The following is a 25,725-nucleotide window of genomic DNA, read 5'->3' as shown; positions in this document are numbered from 1 at the left end:
CTGGATGTCAACCAGCACATCGCAGTGTCTACTCCGGGAGCTCTGCCCTGGATTACAGTCTAGACGGGCTTGAGAAAAGCACAGCCAGGCGTGAGGCGTGATAACGCCACATGCACACTCTCTGTCTTTCGCAATTTACTACAGTCTGTCATTCTGAGTTGAAGCCAAAATGACTGCTTCAGCAGGGAAGGTAGAAGATAGGAGATACTTGGGAGAGGGAACACAGGAATTCGAGACTCTTGCACTCAAGTCGTCAGCCTCAGCTGATGACAGCATTTATAGACCGAGGCAGAGAGCATGTTTGGCTGAGGTTTCGCCGTGTCTGAGGTGCACTCCACACTGAACTTGCATTGAATTTGAATATCAGGTATCATTTTGAAAGCAGGGAAGCTTTTAGATTGTTGCTAATAAAACCTAAGACAAGTAGAAGCTGGAGAGGCAGTAATATTATATGGTGATGTGATGTTCTGTAGTTTGTAGGCTGTAAATTATATGTATATAAATGTTTGGGGCACACAACAGAAAGAAAGAAATTACGGTTACTGCCACAAAATAAACAGGACAAAGATGTTTGTGTTTCAGTGAGGACAGCTAACTTTTAGAAAACAATCTGAAAACTCCACCGTGGATATGACCATGTTTGACCATGCATTACTGTGGACATTGTTTGACTACAGGTCACAGGTCAAATGGATTCAGCACTTTCTAGTGAGGCAGCAGTTTCCTGCTGATGAACAGGTTCAAACCAATCAATCATCCCGTAGCTCTGCTTCATCGGACGAGAGCAATGTGACTGCAAAGACCAGTATACGCATTAGAGCCCCCCAGGACTATCACAGACCTTCACTTCTTAAAACAAATGGAGCAGACAGGGTCAGCGGCATGGCCGAGTTAGTCACACCACTTTAACATGGAGGCATGTCACCGTGGAAATGGAGAAGTTAACACCACTTTGGATGACTGATCTAAGAACAACTCCGGGTTCCGATTGCAGTCACTGAAGACAGCATTCCGGGTTCAGTGATGGCAATGCACTGTAGCTCACGCATAAGGGTTAATGACACACTCATTCAAAATTCTATGTTTTTCATCCCGATTAACACTGATGCGCGCATGTTGTTGTTTTTTCTGACCATCAAAAAGAGAGAGTGCTTTTCTAAAAAAAAAAAAAGGAATCAGACATATTGACTTGTTGTCATGAGGCTACGATTTGCACTGCAGGCTCAATTTATCTTCTCTCAGCCATAATAAGCTTGAGAATAACTTCATTGGTGTGCTTATTTAATTGCAGCTTGCTCAGTTACCTTCTACTGCTACTCATTGGACTCAGGGTGGAGTGGTTGTAATGTTACCCAGCCCATATTAGAATGACAAGATACGAATAGAGGAACATTTCAAAAACAACTTCCCAAAATGCAGTAGATAGATGTCTTCTGAAGTGATAACACAATGCACCTTACCTGTATGTGATGAAGCTTGGGTCATTAACAGTTTGTCACCCAGCAATCTGCTGCAGACAGACATCCAGCATACTTCACATACATACAGATACAGATACAGCATCTGCCGTATCGTGAATTCTTTTAGTACCTGAGAACTAAAACCTGACCCTGGTCCAACACAATATAGTCTCATATACGTCACATCTGTCCCCAGCTACAACTGGTATCAGAGTAAAAACAAGGATGTGTGTGTGTTAAGGATCCCCTCGATAAAATCCAGGATGATCTCTAAAATGTGTCCACATGCTGTAAACTTAAATTGACTTTAACCTGAATAAATCTGCCATCTGTCTGCACAGTTTCTGCCTCATGTCTATCTGTGTCCTTCCTGATTTAAAGCTGGTTTTGTCCAAAATTTCAATCTGCTCAAACTTCAAAAGACAGCATTCTGGATTCACACATTTTTCATATCCGGACTTCTTGTTTAAATTGCAGTTTTGCTTCCTCTTTGTGCTATTCCCACTTTAGACTTCTTTAATCGGAGGATAGCTTAATCTACGGATATTTTTATTCAATTGATTGATAAACCAATTTGGCTGTAAAATGTCTCCAACGTATCCGATCACGAGTCCTAAACTGCAAAGATATACAGTTCACTATCACATATGACACAATAAAACATCAGATCTAGGGCTGTTGCATTAACCTCAGTACTGTACTATTGATGAGCCAACCGCAAGATGGTTTGTGGTTGCGGAGGGTTGTAAAATATTCAAATTTCAGTAAACCGCTGCGCTCGTCACTGGCAGTTTTGTACCCAGTCGTCCAACATTCTGTCTCATAGCAATCACAAAAAAACAAAGTGTCTCAGCTGGAAACAATGCCACGCCTCATTGCCCTTCTTTGTTCTGCATTTAACAATAAAGACATTTTAAAACTGTCATCTTTGTCATTTAACAAACCCCAAAATCAAAAATACATCATTTTCTTCTTGTCTCCTACCTGTAGTGCTATACATCAATCTAGATTGTTTTGGTCTGAGTCACCTAGTTATGGAGGTATCTACCATATACATGTGTGCCTTCTCTCCAATATAATGGGACTCAGCTTTTGGTGCTAAAAGCACAAAAAATATACATTTGAATTTGATGAATTTGAAATTGATTTTAATCTTTTCAGTCCATCTTCCTGCAACCAAGTTTGACTCAACTAGAACATCTGCAGAATAATTTTTCCTGTAATATTCAAGATTTTAAGTTTATTCTAGAGTTTGACGATATTGTGTACACATGTGAAAATGACAAAAGCATATTTGTTATAAACACTGAAACCCAGTGTTATTAAATTCTTGTAAAATGAAACATTTCTCTCAAAATTCTTATTTAAATTCAGACACTATTTTTTAATAAAATCAACATCAGCTTGATTCATGTCTAAACCTACCTGAGGCAGCCGGAGGTGTTCTTGAAGACGGTGGTCCACTCGGCGTCGCGGGGCTTTGAATCCTCGTTTGGCTCGTGCTCCCAACCAGAATGGGGAATAATAACCTCGTTGGTCAGGGTCTGCAGGCCGTGGTTGATGATCACCATCTTCAGGGGTTCATAGGACGACAGATTCCACAAGGTTCCTGTCGGGGAATTAAATAGAAATTAGAAGAGATATTAAGAGGATAGTGATAGAAAGGGAAAGAAATAGGTGATTTGGAAAGAGGATTATAAGGAGAAATATGGAGGATAGAAGAGGAATAAAGAAGAGGAGGAAGGTGGAAGAGGAGGAGAGTGAAAGTGATGCAATATAACGACAGCTGAATAGCGGCAAAACTGTAGTGCAGACTTTAAGATTACAATCAAAACCACATTAAGATTGGAGGTACACCACTTTTGAAAAAGTCATATTGAACATTATTAAAACAAACTGTAATAGTTTTATTATTTTCCCACGAGGGCTTAGCCGACTATCACAATGTCGTAATCCACACAAAGTTCATAGAGGACAGTACTCACTGTGATATTTCTATAATACTCTCATGCTATCGCTATTGGAACAGTGAGGTTACAGGAAGTAACCTTACGATGCTTAATCTTACTTCTCAACTAATGCAGTATCACTTTTTAAATAATATACCACTTGGACCTCAATGCATACATATGCTGTATTCAATAGAATTTAACTACTTTGGCAAAAAGCACACAGACGTGTATCCATCACCTCCTCTATTCTCTCATCTAAACAATCCAAGCAGGAGAAAGCATTTTCTATTTACCTGAACACCTCTCTAACAGGCAGCCTATTGCATACTTCTGCAGAAGAGGTAAACTAAATTGAGCTGGGTCTGTGCATCCTGAGGTTTCACAAAACAGAGGCAGGCAGACAAAGCAGTGCGGAGGACGTTGTTGGCAGCATAGCCAGGCAGCCAAACCCCGCAAAAATAAAGGGCTGCGATAAAGCGTCAGCATCAGATGGGTTTTCACTCAGACACATAGAAGCTCTGCGAGGCAGACTCTGGTTTGAGGAGAACAAAAATGTTACAACAAAAATAAAAAAGAAACTTTGAAGTCCATGTTTGATGTGGACAGAGTTTCTGTTTTTATTATACCATCATTCTGATCTCTCTCTCTCTCTCTCTCTCTCTCTCTCTCTGCCTTCGTCTCTCATCACTTATCTCACTATTTCTTTTCTCTTTTGATATTCAGGCATTTAGTTTGCATTCTGATCTGAAGATCTGGTCGTCCAAAGTTGGGGTTTACAAAGTCTGACAATGTTGCCATCATTGAAAATATGCCAAATTAGTTAATGACAGTTCCTGTTTGCAATGTGCCCATGGATGTACAGAAAACTATCACTGGATTACTTTAATGATGAAGAAAATATGACGTTTAACAGTAGATATAAGGTGCATCATTTTTTCCTAATTGGATTTATGCACGTTAATTCTCTCCTATAATATAATATAGTTATACAAAGGATATTGGTGGTAGGCCAGCATGGCCGCATTGGGGCAGGAAAGCTACACTTCCTAACCCAGAGATGGAAATGGTAAATAAAATGAAACAATAAGGACGTCGAGGCTGGTTGGACAGAGATATCAAACTAACGAAGTGGGAAGAAAGGGGGAAAAAAGGAATCTCCACCAACCAACATTGGACCCGCTCTCTCCAACCCCCAAACCATGGTGGGCCCTGCAGCTGTCCAGCCCCCCTACTGCCGTCCCTGAGCCTTAATTGGCTCCATGAGCTGTGTGTCACACCACTGTGACAGCTGGCTGTGTTGGTGAACGGTCCAAATCAGCCATCCAGACTTCAATAGCCAACTTTCAGCTGTGTTTAGAACACCAGCAGGCTCCTGTCCTTTTAGCCTCACACAGTAACTTTGCCTCACGTCTCTCCCTCCACACCCCCTCGTTTAACTGTCCCACGCCTCACAGTTTGAAAACGCCTGGTCCAAAGAGAACAACAACTGGGAGTTACAGCATTACGATTAAACAAACGCACGCAGGAGAGCTCAAAGACGCATGCACTTTGCCTGACATGAAGGACCTGACACACTCGTGCACATACATACATACGCAGACAGATTCCCTCTTGCCCCACAATAACAGACCATTAGCAGGGCAATGAAAATGTCTCGCCCCGTTCTTTAAAACAGTTTCTGTACATTTTCCAGATGGTCATTATTTCCTCTATTAAATCATAAATAAGGCCTCGGCGGACAGGCCAGGGCTAAAAATAAATCCATTCCTTCTGGTGTGGTTGGGCCTGCAGGAAACTTGTTTCCTTCGCCAAGACGTTGAAAAGGGAAAAATAAAACGTATTAGACTAATCTGCATACTGTGTTCTTGTGATATTTGAATGCGGCTCATGACCTTACTTAAGCCCATCACAGTGGCTTGTCTATCGTAACCTCCATTCCCTCTGTGGTTCCGGTTGGTGACTAGACCGGCTTCCTGTGCGTCATAGATCACCAGGCGACCAGTATCTTACTGGGAAGCCATTAGATGTGGAAGCTGAGGTGAGGCTCCATGGGCCACTTTCACACACAAACACATTATTGCGATGCAGGCTATTGAACACACACTAAAGCCTCAAGCCAACTTAATAGAATCTTGTGTGCTTAACAGATCATGTTTATGGGACTGGAAGTTCAGTGAGAAGATTTAACATTTTGGACAATGTGAATGATGTGCTGTGATTTTACTCAATACTTGTACTCTTTATATATCCCTATATAGACACAGGCCTTGTATGCCCATCAATAACCTCAAACTATCCACTTATTGTGTCTTTGTCAATGCCAAAGGGCCTACGGAGAGAAATTAGCTTCGAGCGAAAGCTGGAACAAAGCATATTTTCTTTTTTTTTTAATGAATGGATTTTGTACCTGGTCGCTGATGTACAGTAAATAAGTTTAATAACAAACTAAATAAGCCTGATTCACAGAGCTTGTTGGGAAAACATGACCTGAGAGTAAACATTGCAAGAGAGGCTAATTCCAGGGCAAAAAGCCCCCGATGCTCTAAACAATGTTCAGGTTGCTGAACATTGCTGAATGAAGGCTGATTTAATTTTGTGCTTCATGTGTTTACTGTAAATTTCATAGCTCTACAAATTTAAAATAGATTTTCTTTTGTCCCCCCCCCCCCAACCACTTTCATGGTACGTTAAACTTGGACGAAAACCAGCTGAGATGTTATTTAAACATATGAATGCTCTTTCATCAGCATAATCAAACCTCTGATTGAAGAAATTACACCAGTATTATTTAATTACATGTTTGTTTTCTGCCTTTATTGCATATTGTTATCTACCCAGACCTACCCATGGTTCAGACCAGGTGTGTCTGTTCAGGCTGGTCTCAGGATATCATACCGACCGTTGTTGGTCTGTTTCTGTGTGTAGTTGTTGAGTCAATGGCTGAGTCAATTAGGTTAGCATTGTCTGCATGTTTATTGTCATTCAGGCTTTAGATGAATCTACCTTGAAGTGCCCCTTCATTTTCTTCCCTCCACTGATTGCACATTTGAGTGCTTTTGGTTGAAAATAATAAGGTACACCCTGTAAGTATAGCTCGAGATATCACAAACATACACAGTATCTTCAGAGGTCCTGTGTACTTCTACTCTAATCACAGTTTTCCCTTGGTATCAAAGACATCAGGTATCACAGAGAACTTCACATTGCTCACAGACAATGGTTGACATGAGCTTGACTCATTAACGTTATTTCTGGTACTGCAGCAGTCAAAGCAATAACTAAACTTGCTGTGGCGCACAGTATTAGCTCATGCATTTAAACATATCTGCATACATGCAGGAGTGAGAGAGACAACGTTTCATTATTGAGAGTTCATTGCAAATGAATGACCCAACACAATGAAATCCAAATGAGGAGAAGTTAACAACAAGATGTGATTTTTTTTTTGTTGCAAAAGAGCAGGGGAGTCATATTAAAAAGTGAAACAGAAAAAAAAAAAAGTGGATTTTTGCTATTTTATTCAGTCGTAATTGCTCTTTTAAAGTCTTATTTGACCTTTGGCCCTCCGAAAGTATTGTTTTTAGTAAACCACCCACTCCTTCCCTGGAGCATATTTCCTCACTCTCTTTTTTACAGGGTCAATTTTGTCATTTATTTGAACCACAAGCATGAGAGCGTATGAGAGGAAGTATCAGCACCCAGGCACGAAGCACATTAACAACAAATGTGCTCTTGTGGTGTGTGTGTATGATGACATGCCTGCCTCACTATATCCTGACAGTAGTACATACAGACACAGATGGACACAGATAATTGCGCCCAAAGAAAAACAACCGCAGCTGTCTCGCTTGGTTTTGGTCACAAACTTTCCTCATTTTACAGCTGCGTTGAGTGCTTCTACATCATCGTAAAACACAGCCCGCATCCAACATAGTTGTGTCTGCATTTCTGCGTATAAAATGTAAAATATGTCAGCATCTATCTATTACTTGTCAAAAAAAGCAATTTGCAATAACTAAAAAGATCATACACACCTCAGTACCTACGTAAGGAACCTAAGCCTGGATGCCAAAAGTACAACACAACCATGCAAACTTTCTCTGTGCACCCCCCCCCCCCCCGGCCTTCACCAGGGAGGCCAAATCACCTCCGGTACTACAGCTGAAACATTGCTCATGCCGTGAATTCAGTCAGCTCTACACTGATCACATATGCCAGAGGGGAGGCTAAGGCATGTCTTTGTGAGTGGCTGTGATCCATCAAGAACGACAGGCATACAGCCCACAGACACAACGTTATTTAAGGTGACAGAGTGCTGTGGAAGTGACGACCTCCATCCCGCCACTGTTTCAGGCCAGTGGCTCTATATCAGGTTTAGTCTATTTGCTGTCCTCTGTCAGCTTGTCGGAGGAAGGTGGATTGGGAACGTCCCGCTGTCTCGTGGCACTGAGAGGCAGATACCGTGCATGTGTGATGACAAAGGCTCCTTTTACACCTGGACTACCTATCTTACTATGGATTTGTTAATCCATCTGCATGAAGGCTTTGGCAATAAGATCTTAATGCATCCAGGATGTTACTTCCCATGGGGAAGTTATAATACGGATGATTTTAACTTATATTGTCACTTTTCTCACAAGTTTGTTATCCAGTAAAGTCAGGTTTCCCAGCAGGGCCATAACGAAACAGTCCAAGACTTTGCCATAGCCTTCAATAACTAAGTCCAACTGCTTTCAAGATCTTAAAATGTTATTCCTATCTGGTTTATTCATGTTGTTTATCTGCTGAGAAAAGTTCTTACGGGGTAAACAGTCTGGTTTAGCTGGCCGTGAAGGAAACCATCTGAGGAGCAGAATGTGCGAAATAAGTTGTAAAATATATTGTGATATATTCCTGTAAACAGAACTCATTCAGCTACAAAAACTTCCCCAAAGAGTTCTGAGAAAGCGTGTATACATTGCCGAGGCTATGCTTCTATTCCTAAGAGGGAAATGCGTAGGAAAGGCTATGAAGAACCTGATATGCATGTAACAACAATCTGTCTCTTTTCCCATCAGCCTGTGAATTGCCTCTGTTTTCTTTTGTCTAAAATCCAATCCAGCCAGAGGGTGAGTTGAATATCATTAACTGCCTCTTCAATCATTCACAAGCAGACAGTTTTGATTTGTAAGAGCTCGACAAATCCTAACAACGCTTAGATTAAAACCTAAATGACAAGATGGGGAGCAAAAGAGTCAAGTTGTGAGCTGAGTTTTAACCAAATGTTTCCTCCTGGTTCTCTTTTTGTTCATTTTCCTTTCTTTTACATCCCCCTCTCCTCTGATACATGGGAGGGATGTGAGGGCTGGATGAACTGGGACCTGGACTGGAGCTGAGGCTAAGGCTAATTCAATTTCCCAGTCACCACTGGCAGATATGTTGCTCTTCTAGCAGGGCTATTCATTTAGTTCTGCCTATTACTGTTCTCCTCCTTCGCCTCCTTCCTCCTGTCCTTCTCCTGCTCACCCCTTATGCTATCCATCAAGCTCTTAGTGCTAAAGAAGGAGGAAGAGGAGGAGGCCTCAGCAAGTGAACTCACGGTTGTCTCCTATGGCAAACAACCACTTAAATAATGTATGTATGTATGTATGTGTATTTGGGAGGGTGCTGAGGTCGATCCCGAGGAAGAAGTTGATTAAAAGGAAGGACTAGGCGAATTGTGCAATATGCTCACATACATACACACTGACACAAGCACATATATACACCAATGATGAACTCAGCAGGTGGTTTCATGGGTGATGTTGGGGGGCCTCAGGTATGTTGCCCTTCTCAGAAATGATCCGTGTCGATCCGTACAATACCTGATGCATGTGTAAATAGGCAACGTATTAGCTGTTACCAATGTATAAGGTAATAACATAACAATGCAGTGTTTATAGCTTCAAGACAGTAACATTTTAAAACACTAAATGTCCGTGCAACATATTGTTTGCTGCTTTGTTTAATCCCACAGCTGACAATTGATGTCCAGTGTACGGTTCCAGTTCTGCGAGGCCTTCAGTGTTAAAACTGAAATGTACTTAGACAACGTTTAGGTTCTTTAGTCCAAAACATCCTCTAAATAGTGCTGTGTATATTATGTTAAACTCAGCATACAAATTCTTGGCACAGATATACATGTGTGTCTAGACATCATCTCTCTTAGCTTTAAGGCCTGCCAACTTGCTCCATATGCATTTTTCATCCAAACGACAAAGCAAGACACCTGCCTCAGTGACAGTCCACAAAACTCAGACATCTCCTGCAGGAGAAACAGGAGACAACTGCGCTTAATAATCTACATTTCCAGAGAGGGAATTGCTGGAGGGCACAAACAGCCCAGAGCCTACCAGGAGGGGAAATAGAATTACTCTGAACGGAACAAAACTCTAAAAATATCAACGACTGGTCTGTCTGTGTTGTGTGTTGGAAAATAAAACCACTTGGTTCCTTCCACGTCACCCGTTTCCCCTTGCAGAAAACAGAGCTCTCTGTGGTTTTACAAACTCCAACAGAAAACTCTTAAAACACATAGACTAAGAAAAGGGGCCTATATTTAAAACCCATAGTTAATTGTAGAAAAACACGGCCAATTCCAGCCACATGGGCTGAGGCTCTGAGCTGAGCTTGCATTGTGACTGGCCTGTTTTTACTGGGGTCAGAGCACTGGCAATGGAAACCTAAACCTAGAGACAGAGTGTATATAATGAATGAAGAAGTAAAAGAAAAAAATAGATTGAGCGAAGGGGGGTGCATAATGAGTGAGGAGAATAAATAAAAAAGCCTCCCTCCATTCTGTCCTCCTTGCCTTGTGGTGCAGGGTTATTTTTAGCTACGATGGGGAGCAACATGGTGCTGTAAAGGCAATCATTTCTGCTGCGGCACAGTCATCGCTCACCGCGACATCTCTGTCACAGCAAAGGAAACCTCACACACACACACACTCTTATGCATGGATGCACACTACAGCTCAACAAGCGTGATTTTTAAACGACTGGTATCACTATCACTACCTCTGGATTGAAGCTGTCAATATTGGAATTCACTCTTTAAAGCAACATATCTTCGCAAAATGACATCTAGCTATAAACCATTGATAGCTACCAAAACTTCCCCTTCCCTAAACTGTAAAATGACCTAAAAAGTAACTCCCTTTTATGTCTTGGGTTAGTACATATACTGCATTTCACATGTAGCGGCTACTTCGAAAAGATCAAGCATCTCCCTTTAAAGTAGTTCTCATTTTTCATATACGTGTGCACTGAAAACAAAAGCCCCTTCTCCGACGGCGGAGCGTGCACACCAGTCAAAGTGTGTCAGGTCAAACCAATCATGTTGGGGATTAGCTGAGCACTTGAGAAGACACACACACACACACACACCACTATAGTCCCCCGTTGACATTTACCAGGTCAAGGAGAAGAAATCCCATCATGGCGTTTGAATCAATAGCTCCTCTTAGGCATTAAAACATATTTCATGACACGCTGCAGCCAATAGCTTTTTCCTCATCAATGCTCATAAGTCATCTGCTTTTCTACGGATAATCTTTCCACTTTATATCTCTCTCTTTGTGCTTACAGTGCAGTGTAATAATAGTAAAGTAATGTTGGGTCTATATTCTGTATAACTGTGAACCTTGATTGAAATAAAACGGCTCTACAATATGACGACTAATTAGCTCATTAACATTTGTTACAAGTGGTAAAAAGAGCCATCTCCCAGACAACTTACTCAAACTGTGTCCTCACTAGAATTAAAAGAATGTCTGATTAAAGCTTTGAATTACAGCTTTGTTATCTCCCCTCACTAGCATAGCGTCCCAATCCAATGCTAATTCAGCGAGAGTTGTATCTTTCCATACGGGACGCCGGGGCACAAATTAATCGTATAATGTAAATGGAGGGAGATGAGAAGATAGTTCACTGTGAACTGTTGCAAAAATAATGATGTGTGGAAACCACAAAGAAAACTCTTCTTAATATAGTATGACTCAGCCCTGCATTGCTATGCAGAGTATGGGATTATGGCAGCCGACTCTGTATGTTCCCAGACAGAATATATAAGTGATGGGAAGTATGCTGCCAGTGATTGGAAAGGACTGGCATACTAAGGTGCTATCATATCAGCTTAAAAGGCTTCAAAGCAGCACTTTATACTTGCTTTAAGAGAAAGAGAGTCGGGCCTAATTAGGCAGACAGAGAGAGGAATCCTACAGTTAATGGAGAACACAGCCAGCCTTTGCTGCAACAGTGCTATGCTGGCGGTTTTCTCATGATATAAGAATCCTTTACCTTTGACAAGGCAACTGTAAATGATCTCTGACTTGTGAAATGCAATCAAACATATCCATAGCACTTCATTTCAAATAATATGTGTGATGAGGGTGAGACAAATAAAGTCATGGTATTAGTATGTATTTTCAACACAAGATGGAAAATGTAGGCAACATTACAGACATAAATATTTGAATGACACCTAACTGTCATGTGTAAAACTAAAACATGATATGATAATATCGCCACGACATCCTTCCCAGACAGGAAACAATAATAATTGCCCAGCCATGCAACAATTCCATCTCCCAAAGTGCGTTTGTTCCTGCTACATTCAGAAAATGTTTTCATCAAGAGCAAAGTGGAGACGATCATTTGCTTGGGTTTTTTTCACTTTTTTTTAAATCGATCACACATTTAAATAGATGGTTTTGCTGCCTGATGACTAGGTACTTCTAAAAATCATCTGCATTGATTAACAATCTAATAAGGATACTTTATTTTGTGTCAATTCAGATGAGCCTCATCACATTATTTGGAGAGTTTATTATGAGAATATTTGTTCTTACCGGTGATGAGCTCTCGAACTTCCATGTCGTTGGTCTTCCTCAGCAGGCGGACGAGTGCCGGGATGCCGTCGCAGATCTTGATGGCCACCTTGTTGTCATTGTCCTTGCCGTAGGAGATGTTGCGCAGGGCGCCGCTAGCCTTGCGGTGGACTTCGGGTTTGGGGTGGTCCAGAAGCCCCACCAGAACAGGAATCCCCTTCAGTTGACGCACATCCTTCTTGATCTTGTCATTTTCGTAGCACAGGTGCTGCAGGTAGGCGGCGGCGTTGGACTTGACCGGGTCAATGGGGTGGCCCAGCATGGCGATGACCTCGGGGAGGTCTGGGTCACGCCAGCGCGGGTCCTTCCGCATGCTGTCAATGGACGGTGAGCGTCGGCCACCCATGCGGTCCAGACTGGCCATGCTCCCCCTCTCCGGCAGGGCCAGCGGCGCCGAATACATGCCATGGATGTAAGGGTGGCGCTCATCGATCAGCTCTGGTTCAATGGCTTCATCCGGGTACCCTCTGGAAGACGAAAGAGGAGAGGACGGTGAGCACAAGGGAGATGGACGAGGTAAAGTGAAGGCGGCTCAGACAGATTTGTCTGGGAGAAGAATTAGACAGCCGGGGTAAAGACTTTTGAGAGAAGCCAACTGAGGTGAGAGCCGGAGACTAATGAGGAGAAAAGGAAAAGCAGAGGATAGGGTGACTGAGAGGTGGGAAGTTGTGGGCGATGGAGGAAAAAAGAAAAAGTGAAGAAGTGAAGGACAGAGCGTGAGGGCGGACACATGGTGATCTGTGCTTTGGATCTGTTATTAAGCGGTCTGTCAAAGGGACCGCGGCGGCAATCCCCTGCAATAACAGTGATAAGGTAAGCAACATTCCGCTTATTATTCCTCCCTGCCAGGTGGTAGCAGCAAACACGTCAGACATCAACAAACATAAAGTCTTAGAGGGAGTGATTGAGAGACAGAAAAAGATTGCACAAAGAAAAACCAGGCGGTTCACAAAGAAACGGAGACAAAGGCAACACCAAAGGAAAAGCTTTGAAAGAAAGTCTTGTGAAGATTTGATTTTTTTAGGAAGCCACCATATAGAGTAGAGAAGGGATTTTATGTCAATTCCCAGAGGGAACACACAGAAAAGAGCTGTGCTGTCCCCCCAGGGAGGATTATGAGTACGTGTGGTGGTGCCCCCAGGGCTCCCTCTGTTCACAGAGCTGAACACCAGCATGCAGTTGCTAAAATGTCAATGGCCATCTCTCTGGGACCTCTCTGCTAGCATTAGCCTCATTATCATCACTGGCGGTAGGGCTGGGTACTGCATTGAGATCATTTTCCGTGAGGGAAATAAGTGCTGTCCTCTGGGGGAGGAAGAAGGGAGTTTCTTTGTGAGGGTTCATAGAGGGTGCCCTTCAATAAATCTCTATTTCCGAAAACTCTGAGTCTGTGATCTACACTCTCTTCGGTTCTTTACTCTGACGGCATCTTCATCAATTCTCTGTTCGAGTGATGAGCAAAGAAATGTGGCGCTCAATTCCAACGACAGGTCATTTGTTGCTACTTGCGACAGTGCAGGCTACTTATTTTAGTTAAGACTCTTTAATCATTGCAACGATTTCTCACTTTAAGGGCCAACCCCGAGGATGGAGTCAGGAGAGTCACATTCTACACTGGCGGAAAAGTTTCAAAGAATATTTCTGAAACTTGTTTGGAGAAAGATTCTTTTTGAACACGAACCACTGAGTCGCATAAAAGGATGGTGGAATATTTGGTGGGGGAAGTTATGACATGGGGAGAGGAATTTAATTAGGGTTGTGTACTTATGCACATCCTTTATCATATCCTCCCTCCCCCCGCCCACCCCACAGCTTGAGACTTGTTTATCTTCGTTACATAATTCAGCTGTTCTCCTCTCACCATCTTTGATGTATGGTGGTTGGTGGTGCAACAAAATGGTGGCCAACGCCGGCGGTTGGCAGGGAATTCCAGACCGAGCTGTAATTTTAATGAGTTTTATGTTAATTACGTGTTCTTACAGTTCTTCCCAGGCATGCTGGGGAGGGGGGGGTGCTCGCCTAGGCTCTGGTGTTTTCCTCTGTTGATTATTCTTTTACACAAACCTTGCAGTAACATATTGGCTTTAATGGCACGACTTTGTGCATTTTACTGCCAAGGAAATCAATGCAAAATGAACTGGGAGAAAAAGTCCTGCCCGAGCAATGTAATGAGATACTAAAACCTCTATTCAGATGGACGAAAAGAGGATTAATAGCGATGGAGTGAGGCCCCACCGCAGTTGAATACAGCAAAGTACAAAGAACCCCGGCGCTGAATGGCAAACTTTGCCGGACAAGCTTTGGGTGTCGTGGGCACATGTCAAGAACAGCTGTGACTCTAATGCCTTTACACAACAGGCGTTCTTCATGACGAAAACATTTAACCTATCATTTGACTTTTAAAAGTTGTTTTTTCCAGCTTTGTGGACCATGTTGGAGAGCCACAAACCTCTACAGGCAGCATGTAACCACAGCATGGAAGGAGGGGCCAAATAAGCCTCATTACAGCACATCATTCGGAGGACGACTGCAGCTCTGAGGTTCGGCGACAACACTGAGCTGCATGATGGACTGCATGGAAAAGAGATGGAAATTTGCGAGTATGTTTGCACGTGCTGGTGGTTACTGAATGCTTCCTTGTGTACACGAGATACAAACACACACTGCCACACTCGCAGGCCATCAACCAGCTCTTCGATAGCTGCGAGATATTGGACATGACAAAGGGAACGAGGCAGGAATAACCCTCCTAAAGAGAGGGCAGTACACAATCTCGGCATCATCTCCTTCGAATAGAGCTGAATACATAACCAGCATCTATCTCGTGCACGGTATCGCTCACTCTCTTTGACTTTCTCTCTCATTATCTATCACACTATGTTCCTCGCACACTTTCTCTCACAGACACACTTCAACACACAGATGAGATGTACAGTTGTGCAGATCGTGGCTCATTTAGATCTGAACCGATGCGGCCGGGGCTTTTGGTAAAGCCTTTTGTCGTGCAGCTGAGTGATGGGAATGTCAGGATTTGCATTTAAATTGCCGCCATTGTGTGTACAGGGAGGGGTGTATTCACAGGATGTGAAAGGGCTCTCCGTCTGCAGACGGCATGCGCCGAGCGTGATTACGGCAGATCACTCTCCTCGTGTTAATCGAGCTGCTAAATGTCCGGGGCTATTTCTGTGCATCTGTGTGCGCTTGTTTTGCTCAAAGACACAAAGAGTAGAACAAAAGATAAACAGATACAGTAGACACGAGATGCGTGCGCGTCGGCAAACTTCAGCACTCGTTTTATTTATCCGGACTTTGTCACATCCTCGCTATTCTTCCTTCCCTTCATCTTCTGTCAATTATTTTCATCATCCTTTAATCGCGGCTGTGCCTGACCCTCTTCTGCTGCAGGCCCATGAAAGGAGGCCAACTGAAGAGGATTAGACGCTCGCAAGAAGATGTTTGCATCTCATATGTACACATTACATTTCTGTGGCGTTTATGGCTGACTACTCCTGCCAGGCATCTTGTTCATTTTGAATTATTGGCAATATTTTTTTTTATGATGCACAAGAGCCTTTGCAGGACAGAGAAGAGAGAAGAGAGGTTATAAACAGCAAAGCTTGAGAGTTTATGTCTTGCCACTTTCTAATTTCTCGGGCTCTTTCGATGGCATTATCCACATTATCCACTGTTTGTTTACATCCAATTAGAGGAGAAGTTTCTTCTATAATTTAGTAATTTAGGAGATGATTCTGAGGAACCTCAAACATCACACAGGGGAAGTATTATAATAAACGGACTACATGGCTCCCAGTGAAAGTCTCTTGACAGGATTGGATATGAACAGCGGGGCCGGATCACTTCCACAAGACACCAATGAATTAGAATGAGACCCCCCCCCCCCCCTCAATTAAGGGATGAGTAAATGTGAGTACTTATGTGTGTGTTTATATGTCTGTGTGTGCATGTGTTTGTGTGTGTGTGTGTGTGTGTGTAGTGACCCCTGAATGCAGGTGGGCAAGTGCAGCAGAACAGGTCGCCCAAGGAGAGATGAGCCATTAGAGATTGGCTTAAAGACGCCGCTGTAGTCTGGCAGAGTTCAAAAGCAGCTATTAATCACGCTGGCATTAGGACACACACACACACACACGAAAGTTCTCATGGACACACACACACATAAAGGACGGGTTGGGATCGGGGGAAATGGAGTAAGATGCACTCACATCCAGGCAGTGGGAAGGACAGGAGAGAGAGAGAGAGGGAGGTAACAGACATGTTCATTACAAGCTTCATTCCTGCTGCCTTTAAGCAAGGCACTTATATACTGTTGAGGTAAATAATAACCTTTTTGAGTGGTTTTATGGCAGGAAAAATGAATGCTGACCACTGAAAAAGTTCTGTAAAAGACCAATCCAAGACATGCAGATTTTTAAAAAAGCAGTCTACATCATATAAACATGCATTCCATTGCAGTTTAATGGATACTTCTTTCTAAATAGAAAAGAAGGACAAATATCTACTTTGAGTGCCTTGACAAATGTTTTTTAATCAAATCCTGCCATCTTTATCGAGTGTTTATAATCAACAGATGAAAGAAATAGTGTTTGTCTGGTAACACAGTGTAAAGAGATACTCATGAAACACTACCACCTCTTACCTCTGATGTAGTAACACTGTGTTTTTTTCATTTGCACTACCCTATTACAGACAGCGATAAAGGAAAAACCTGAGATACATAATAAATGCCTCCATACTGCATTATTATGCAGTATTATTATAATGCAAGGCGTGCTGCATTAAAACATACTATCATGCTCTGCAGCATGTCGAAACAGGTCCAGCAAGAAGAAACGATCTAAGTGACATTGAAATAGACTTTAATCTGCATTTAGATTTATGACAAAGACATCAGAACATATATTCAGAAATTGTGACCACAAGATATTCTCATTTGGTGTTTGGTGCAGAGCCTTGAGTACCACTTTCCAAAAACCGTATGACATCATTTTCATACTGATGAAACCATGCGGTGACCCCTGGTGACCTGTATGGAAGCCTCTGCATTAGAGCTAGACATTAGTGTACATTAGCTATGTTGACACTAAAATCCAAGAATGAGGCACGCTCACACATCCAAAGAAGTCCATCGCAAAATGACACATCATCGTTCCTGACACACGACGGCGGTGACAAAACGAGTGTTTGCCGCCGATGCAGGAAGCCGTTTTAGCACTAAACGTCTACATTCTTTGTTGGAGCATAATTGAAGACTTGCAATGCAATGATAAGCTGTAATTAAACCGCTTTAATTCCCAGATTCATTACAGCACTTTGGAGTCGCTGCTCCCTTCTTGGAAGTATAGTAATTGCAGTGTGAGTGCACAGGAGAGCCCGGGCACTCTGGGAGGGCTGATTGTCAGACGAAAAAATGCTTACATTCTGCTGATGTTTTGATATCAACTGATTTGAGTGCAGGAGGAGAGGAGATAGGAGGAAATATTTGGTATATATTTTCTGCTGTAATTAGAAAGGCAGCTGAGCAGCCAGTCAAGAGTGGCTTCAAACATATGTGTTTGTGTTTATGCATTCATGTTAGCGGCTGTCAGTGTGTGCATGTCTATGTGTGTGTGTGTGTGTGAAGGGGTGTATGTGGGGCTGTGTTGTGACACATGTAAGGCAGGCTACAAATTGCCTGTCACAGCAAGCGCCTCTCACTAGGCGGATGGGGGAGTGACTCATTTTCAGAAAATGAGGATTGTTATCGAGTGTGTGTGAGTGTGAGTGTGTGAGAGAGAGAGAGAGAGAGAGAGAGAGAGAGAGAAATGTACTGTGTGTGTGTAAGTGTCAGAGACAAGTCAAAAATAGTGTAGAGACAGAATCAGATTAGGCATCTGCATTTCTCCACATGCACCTCAATCCAGGGGCCTTTAAACCCAGTTTACTGTGAACGCATGACTGTACATAACCTGAATTAAGAAGGGTCAAAAAGCTAAACTTACACGCTGTCATGAAGCCGGAAGGCCAGGATAGACTGTCACCTTTGACCGTGACAAAAAGCACACACACACACACACACACACACACACACACACACATACACACACAATATTTCCTGTCTTGCTCGTTCCTGCCTCTAGACCCCCTCTGTTCTATTCCTTTACATTTGGCTTCAGGCTCACACATTTTGCACCAAGATTGACAGAAACGCGCCGATAACTTAAACAGCTATATTTAACATTCTGTGTGTTGTTATTCGAGCTTCTCCTTATTTTGTTGACATAGCCGGGCCAGCCATGCATGCTTTTATTGCACGTGAGTCAATGTGAGCGGGCCCCACGTGTAAGCTGTACAGCAATTACAGCTCAAAACGTCATCCCAACCGACAGCGTTGCTGCAGAAGCGTGGTACCCACCCTCCGGTTCCCCCTCAGGTAAACACTGTTAGCTCTGTCAGCACTCGACATGTTGTGCCACTGAGATGCTCCCAATCTCGGATTTTGCACCTTTAAAAACATCCTTCTGCTTTCAAACGCACTTATCAACTTCAAATCTCTGCTTCAATTTACTTCAGGGTGGACATTTTTCCCAGGCCTCCCTTTGGGCAGCAATGAAATGATTGGAAGCTGTTAAGAGACAATTATTGTTGGAGGCGAACATGCTTTTCTTTCCTGTCGGCTGGAGCCAGGGGTTATACTCATCTCAACAAAGGTTGCACAAAAAAGGCTTTGAGAGATGACTGACAAAAGCCTCCCATCCTCTCCCACTCTCCCTCCATCCCCTCTATCCTCCCTTCCTTCCCTCCTCACGTCTCAAATCATTCGCCTCTTTACCTCTGACACAAACACTTATTCACTATCCTTTTATAGGAAAATGGCAATCAAAGACTGGTTTTTCCTTGCTTCCTTTCTCAAGCAAGTTGCTCAAGGAGACGAGACATCTGTTTACTTGCGCTCAGTGTAGCGTAGTCTATTTCATGGCGAGAGCAAGACAAGCATTCTTTATTCTCTCTAATCTTAACAAGATGATCTCCTCTCATATCAAGGCAAAGCCTGCGCTTGTGCATAAGAACTCACTGTCCAACTTAGAAAGAATAACAAGCACACTGTAGGAACTTGCACATCTTCACAAAACCATTATCTCCTGCCAGTAGCCTGAATCCTTCGACACAATCTCTCAGGTTTTTAAGTATACGTTTATACTGGTGTGTAAAAATAACTTTTATGCAGATTCATCTGTGTAATATCTGTTTCCTGTTTAAAAGCAAACCTTTGCTCTCTCAAGTGCTTTTGCATTTATCCTCACCTGACTCGGGGCATATCACGAAGGGGTTCCCGGTGGGTGCGACCCCGGTTGGCCCCCTGCAGGGTGCGGCGGTTGGCGGTGGAATAGTCGGGCTCCAGCTCGTATGGCTCCTCCTCTTCAGGGCCCAAGCTGCGGCGATCATCCTCCAGGCCATATGGCTCGGCCTGGAAGCGCTCTGGCTGCGAGCGGTTCAGATCCACAGTGCTGCTACCCATGGGCACCTGGGGCTGGGCCACATGGCCGTAGTCATCCTTGCGAATAGGCAGCGTGTAGCTGTTCTCCGGCCGGTAGCTGTTGGGCAGGTAGGGGTAGCGCGGCGGCCGGAAGTTGACACCCCGTGACAGGCTGCCGTAGTTCTCAGTTAAATCGGCGTAGCCATCGTGCAGGCCGTAGTGGCGGACGTACTGGCTCTCGGGCGTTTCTCCATATGAATCGTTGTAGGAGTTGTTGTAGGAGCGCGTCAGAGTGGAGGTCGCTTGAGGGGTGATGAAGCGGTCCCCTCCATTCTTCATGTAGCGCCGGTCGATGGAGTCGGTGTAGCTGCCCAGTGGGGACGAGCCTTCAGGCAGGGGCAAGCCGTCGGGCCCCAGGGGCACCTGGCGCACCGTCCGCGTGGTCACCGTCTTCACCATCTTAGTCACCTGTTAGAGGGGAACAGATACACCCGTCAGACAGGGTGGCATCAGCGTGACAGAGTGATGTTAAATTCAGGCTGCAGGTATGCAGCAAACCATGCTCTCCACTAAACAAAGACTGGCCTCTCCAGCTATTCAATTAGGACACTGTGGTAGAAAGAGGCAAATAAACTTGATAAATGGAAAGTAAATGCAAATTTAGATTCTTGTTGTAAACATTAAAACATGCATTTCAAACCTGAGGAAAACTCAATTTGTGTTAACTCAATTAAACTTTGGAAGTGGTGTGACTACATTTTTCATTGTGCTGCATTAAAATGTCATAAAGTGATTTTTCATAAAATAATGGGTTTGTGAAGCAGATCGTTTTTTTTTAATGCTGAAGTTGATTGGGACTAATTTAATGTTCATCAAATTGAAAATTGAAAGTTATTCGGCCGGTGTCATCAATTTGTGTTGCCTTGAATTATGAAGTGAAAAAAAAAATCTGTAGGCAAAAAATACCGTATATACACAGTGGCTGTCTCTCCTGGATGGTGCTGTAACAGAGTCATCTTGAAGTGCTACAGCTCTACTGGACCTTGAATCCTTTGCGTCCCCAAGGGAACAGGGTAGCATCACACTCTGTGACAACCAGACCTGCATGCATCTATCGCTCACTTCTTCCTATAGCTAAATAACTCCACTTCCTCTGCTGTCTCTGAGGCTGTCTGACTGGAGAATTGCAGACAGCTACTCCACACTCCCTGGGCTCTCCGCCCATACAGAAACCAATTTGCTGCCCAGTGAATTCTGCCGTGGACGATAATTGGCTATTTTGTCCACGGCTATAAATTCATCTTCAAAATTAATGAGGTTGATGAAAATTAATCGTCATCCGCAGGGGTGCAGGTCTGATGCAATTCGTGCCTGACAAGGTGTCGCAGTTCGTTCCCACTTGACGTAAGACTGCCGTTCAGATTCTCTCGGGGAAATGAAGAAAAGAAATCTGATGGGTTTCATTTTCGACACCAGCCCTCTTAATTGTAATATGCTTTCTTTATTGTCCCATCAATGCTATGATTTAGATTATAATCAGGAGCGCGCCAAGGCATGTAACAATATCAAGGAACCACAATGAAGCATTAACCCTCGCTACAGAGGTGCAAAAGCCCAAACAGCATTATCTGTTGTTCGACACGGCGTCCTCATTAACTTGCTTCAAACAAGTAGAAATCTTCAGTGGCCTACACCCCAATTGTTTGCTCCATAACAAAGCCTATTTCAGGAACGCCAAGGTTCATTTCCATGTTCAGAGTAATTACAGAGTCATTTACGTTTGTTTCTGATGCCGTTCTGCCTTGGCTTTGCGCTAGTTACAAATAAAGAGCTCATTTGCTTGATTCACATTAGCTACAGCACATGTATGACCCTGGAATGAATAAAGTTTAAGTCTATCTGTCAAATAACAATCTCGCTTTCATCCTCTTGATTCACAGCGTTAAGAACCCAAACTGGCTGTTCTGGTGTCTATAGCATGGGTCCAAATGCTAACTCTGGGCCACAAGGGGACTACAGGGGCTGATTCCATGCATCCATTCCATGCATGAAGCGATTACATAGGCCTAATGTATATATAATTTATTAAATAACATTATGAAACTTTTTGGTAAGCTTTAGTGATTTTCCAGAGAGATATAGCTTCACATAAAATTCTAAGCCTTTTAGTCAGAATGCTTTTCTACAGATCTGGTAATTTTATAACAAGTTATTTATCAACATATTTTATTCTGTCCTATTCTGTCAGAGCTGAGAGGAGAGCACGGTGAATGCTGCCGCTTCCCAGCCTTGACATGCCCAGCAGCCTTGTACCAACACAGCTTTTTAGGCGATTTGCAAGTGCTGCAAAGGGAGCCATCACACAGTTTTCTAACACTCTTTGATGTACGCTCAAGTTCACAAGGCGTTAAGGGGAAGCGAGGGGAGGCGAGGGACCTGCATTTCAAAAGGGGCGTTTGAAATATGCTGGCGTGGGGTAAACAGGGCTAAAAGAGACTTGCTAAAATGGTGGGAGAGAGTGAGTATTTGTGAGCATGTGCAGATGTAGAAATACTACAGATTTGTACATGTGCATGCATGGAAAGGCAATGCCATACTGAAAAGTTGAAACAACCACACACAGTTAGACAAAGGACTTAACCATTTACCAAACTGTTAAAAATGGAGGGAAAGGCAGCCAGTGTCAAACTGTGCACTTTACAGTTCTGTAAGAAGTTTCACAACCTCTGCGGCATTCACTTTACTGAGAGTTTAAATTGTCGGGATGGCCCGGGAGTTTCTGAGAGAGGATGAGGTGGTAACTCAGATATTTAAGTGACGTCCGTGATTCATTTTCAGCTCACCTAAAAGAGGATTTGCGAGGATGGCCGAAGTAGAAATAGTTAGTTTCGCTGCAATGCCAGAAGCGACTAAATGCGGGCCGTTTTAAAACATGATGTTAAAAGAACAGGGAGACAGGCGGGGGAGGGGGGAAAACAGCAAACATCACACAGGGTTCAGCATCATTTACTGCTTCTATCTCCAACGGACTGGGGGTCGAGATGGAGACCGGGGTGGGGGTCCGGCTGGCAGGCCTAGACTCCACTAACAAGTTGTCAGTCACCATCACTGGGTGGTAGGTGCAGCGGGTGATGGTTGTGACCACTTTGGTCACCTAGAGTTGGTGGGCCGGGGGGGTGGGTAGAGCCATCAGTAAACCGCATTAGATTTCATTATCGGTTGTTTGATCTCTGTATTTCACATGGCTCAAAAAAGACACAGTGCCACAGACTTTTACGGTACATGTACAGCAGCTGAATGCAATCTGAGGGAGGAGAGTGGAAAACGTGTCTGTTCTTTATTCTGTTCTATTCAACAGTGGCACCTCATTTATCACAACAGCTGTACCTGATCAACTGACTCCTACCTACTCACAGCTGACTCCCCAGTGTGTGCAGAGTAGTGAAAGTGATTTTATTTGTTTGTGTGTGTGGTCTGTCTCAAGTCTCATTAGCTCATATCCAGAGGAAAGGAGGAAAGATGATTTCATTGGCCCAACTGGGCTCTTCCTCCAACGTGACTGGTGTGCCAGCAGGAAGACAGCAGTAAAGCATGGCATGCTGGGAATGAAGGAAGGACGTGGATGTTATTGAGCTCAGACTCATTCAGGGACTTGGCTAATTCACTTTGATTGAAAATGCAAATAGAACCAGTGGTTAGTCTGCTATTGAAAGGCCGCGTGTGGTTGTTCTCCAATTGTATATTAAAAACATATTAAACCCTACATTAACTGAGCCTCTTTTCGCTGACAAATACTTCAAATGCAGTATCTCCATCTTAGTGCCAACTTTTTTGTATCTTTCTCAGTATTCTAACTAGTAATATTGCTGACATTTAAACAGCTAGAGACAGGTTTACCACCAGAAAAAAACTTTTTTGCCTGCAAATCAGGAAGATGGGAGAAGCTTCCATGTTTCATCTTCCAGCAGTGAGATGGGGGATAACCATCAAGGGAAAGGAATGTGTTAGCATTAGACGGTATGGCAAGACTTTGGTTCAAAAGAACAGATAAGCACATAAATAAAACTGTGAGTTGCTAGGAGATGACGGGAGGGATAGAAAAGGAGAGAGGGTGAAAAACAACACATGAAAGTATGCTAGAGAGAGGACAACAATACGGAAGGAAAGTGAGGAAGATGAGGGGAGGGGTTTCTTTGGGTAAACTCTCGGCTGGGTCTGGATCCATTTGCCGCCACGGAGACGTTGGCTTCCAGAAGTTCACCCTGAACTTGAATCTGCTTTTCTCCTCAAAGTGACTTCCAGAGAGCACCCGATCCCTTCCTCCCGGCAGGGTGGCGGCCTCTTTCAGGGAGCGTCCTTCCTCTTCACTTCCTCAGCAGCAAAGCCCTTGATTAGTGTGATGTTTTACTGCACATGCTTGCGTGTGTTATCGCTAAGGAGGTCTGCGTATGAATGCATAAAATCATGTGGGTGTGAGTGAGTGTGTGTGGCCAATCCCCTCGCAGCAAACAGGCTGGAGGGGAATGGGCCCTCCCTGATGAGGGATTAGACCAGGCTTTTTAATTACAGTTTCACAGTCCCCAGAGTAGGAGCTCAACACGGCACTCTCCACTCCACTGGAAGCCTACAGCAGCAGCAGCAGCAGTTGACTCCGTCTACGTTTACAACCAAATCCCAAGCAAAATGTTGCAATTATAAGCTGAATTTTGAAGGTATGTCTCAAAATGTGGACGTAAAAAGGAAGAGATTCTAAACCCCACTAGAGTTTGTTTTTTTGTGAAATGGAAATCTGGCGTGGATTCTGGTGGGAATTCTTCTCAATGCACAGAGAGTGATGAATTTAAACATGGAAGTGAAATGCAGACTGCAGGAATTCTTCAAAAACCCAACCTGACACCGAGAGGAGGACATTCTAGTTCGAGCAATTGCAGATTACTGATGCCACTTGAAATGTATTTTTCAGTCCTGGGTAAAGTGGTAGCAAATTACTTCAGGGAGCCAATGTATAAAAAAATGGTAATTCATATCATTCAAAAATAAAAACTATCACAAGGCTACATCTGAAGGGAAAAACAAGTAAAAGGTGATTGAAATTGTAACTCCTGACACACGGATTCATAGCGTGTCCTCGGGCTAGTTGCAAAGATTATAGATACCAATTAAAGGGAAACACCTACACGTAAATAGGGTTTGAACTATCAAATATCGCCATGAAACTTTCCCAGTTGATTACTTACATTAATTCATTTGTGTATTACAATTTTTTTTTTTAAGTTATCTGTTTAAGTATGCAAATATTGCAGTTTCATATTTTTGTTTCATTTTGTTGACAAGTTTGAGTCAAATGTTTTTACTGACTGATTTTGGATATCCATTTATATCACTCAATAAATCAGAACATACTGTGAACAGACAAAAAAAATTTGAACTGTAAAGTTTGATGTATGTGAGTGCAACTGAAGATATTTCTAGCTCAGAGATTACATTTGGCAAAGCACTACAAGGTCAAAATCTTTAAGTGATAGATGACCAGGCACAAAACTTCCAACATTTTCTGAAATTTCATGTTAAATATGCAAATGATGCTTTATCTAATGGTAACTGTTTTGAATTTATTAGAAATCTACAGACGCAAAAAAACGAAGCAGTAAAATAAACACCAAAATGTATATTTGAAATGTTTTCTTTCCACTAGACTGAAAGAAGACATGTTATGGAAGCAAAATAGCCAACCATCTAAGAATTTGACCAGTGCATGAAAAACTATGTTTTTGCCTGGGTTGTCTCTCACTCCATCTCATATCAACATCACTACGTATGGGGTTTATTTATTATTATGTGTTATTGGTGCTGAGCACTGGCATTTTGTACCATCTATAATGTCAATTAGGGATGTTGTCAGACAGAATTTAAAAGAGAGAAATAAGGAAAGAGAGA

General features: G+C 43.0%; 1 protein-coding gene across 13 annotated transcripts in view; it reads right to left on the bottom strand.

The window, feature by feature from the left end:
* The window catches only part of arvcfb (ARVCF delta catenin family member b), a 201,035-nt gene that overhangs the window by 50,852 nt on the left and 124,458 nt on the right, over nucleotides 1-25,725 (bottom strand). For all 13 annotated transcript variants that reach the window (XM_031848921.1, XM_031848914.1, XM_031848910.1 and 10 more), the window contains 3 exons: nucleotides 19,616-20,256; nucleotides 12,279-12,784; nucleotides 2,886-3,069 (listed from right to left, as the gene is read on the bottom strand). In XM_031848921.1, the coding sequence (XP_031704781.1) occupies nucleotides 2,886-3,069; nucleotides 12,279-12,784; nucleotides 19,616-20,256 (1,331 nt within the window). The remainder of the gene's footprint in view (nucleotides 1-2,885; nucleotides 3,070-12,278; nucleotides 12,785-19,615; nucleotides 20,257-25,725) is intronic.

This window comes from Anarrhichthys ocellatus, unplaced genomic scaffold (genome assembly GCF_004355925.1).
Source record: "Anarrhichthys ocellatus isolate YVR2014 unplaced genomic scaffold, GSC_Weel_1.0 scaffold9, whole genome shotgun sequence".
Taxonomy (NCBI): Eukaryota; Metazoa; Chordata; class Actinopteri; order Perciformes; family Anarhichadidae; genus Anarrhichthys; species Anarrhichthys ocellatus.
Note: the sequence above shows the minus strand (reverse complement) of the source record. Positions and strands in the feature narration are given on the sequence as shown.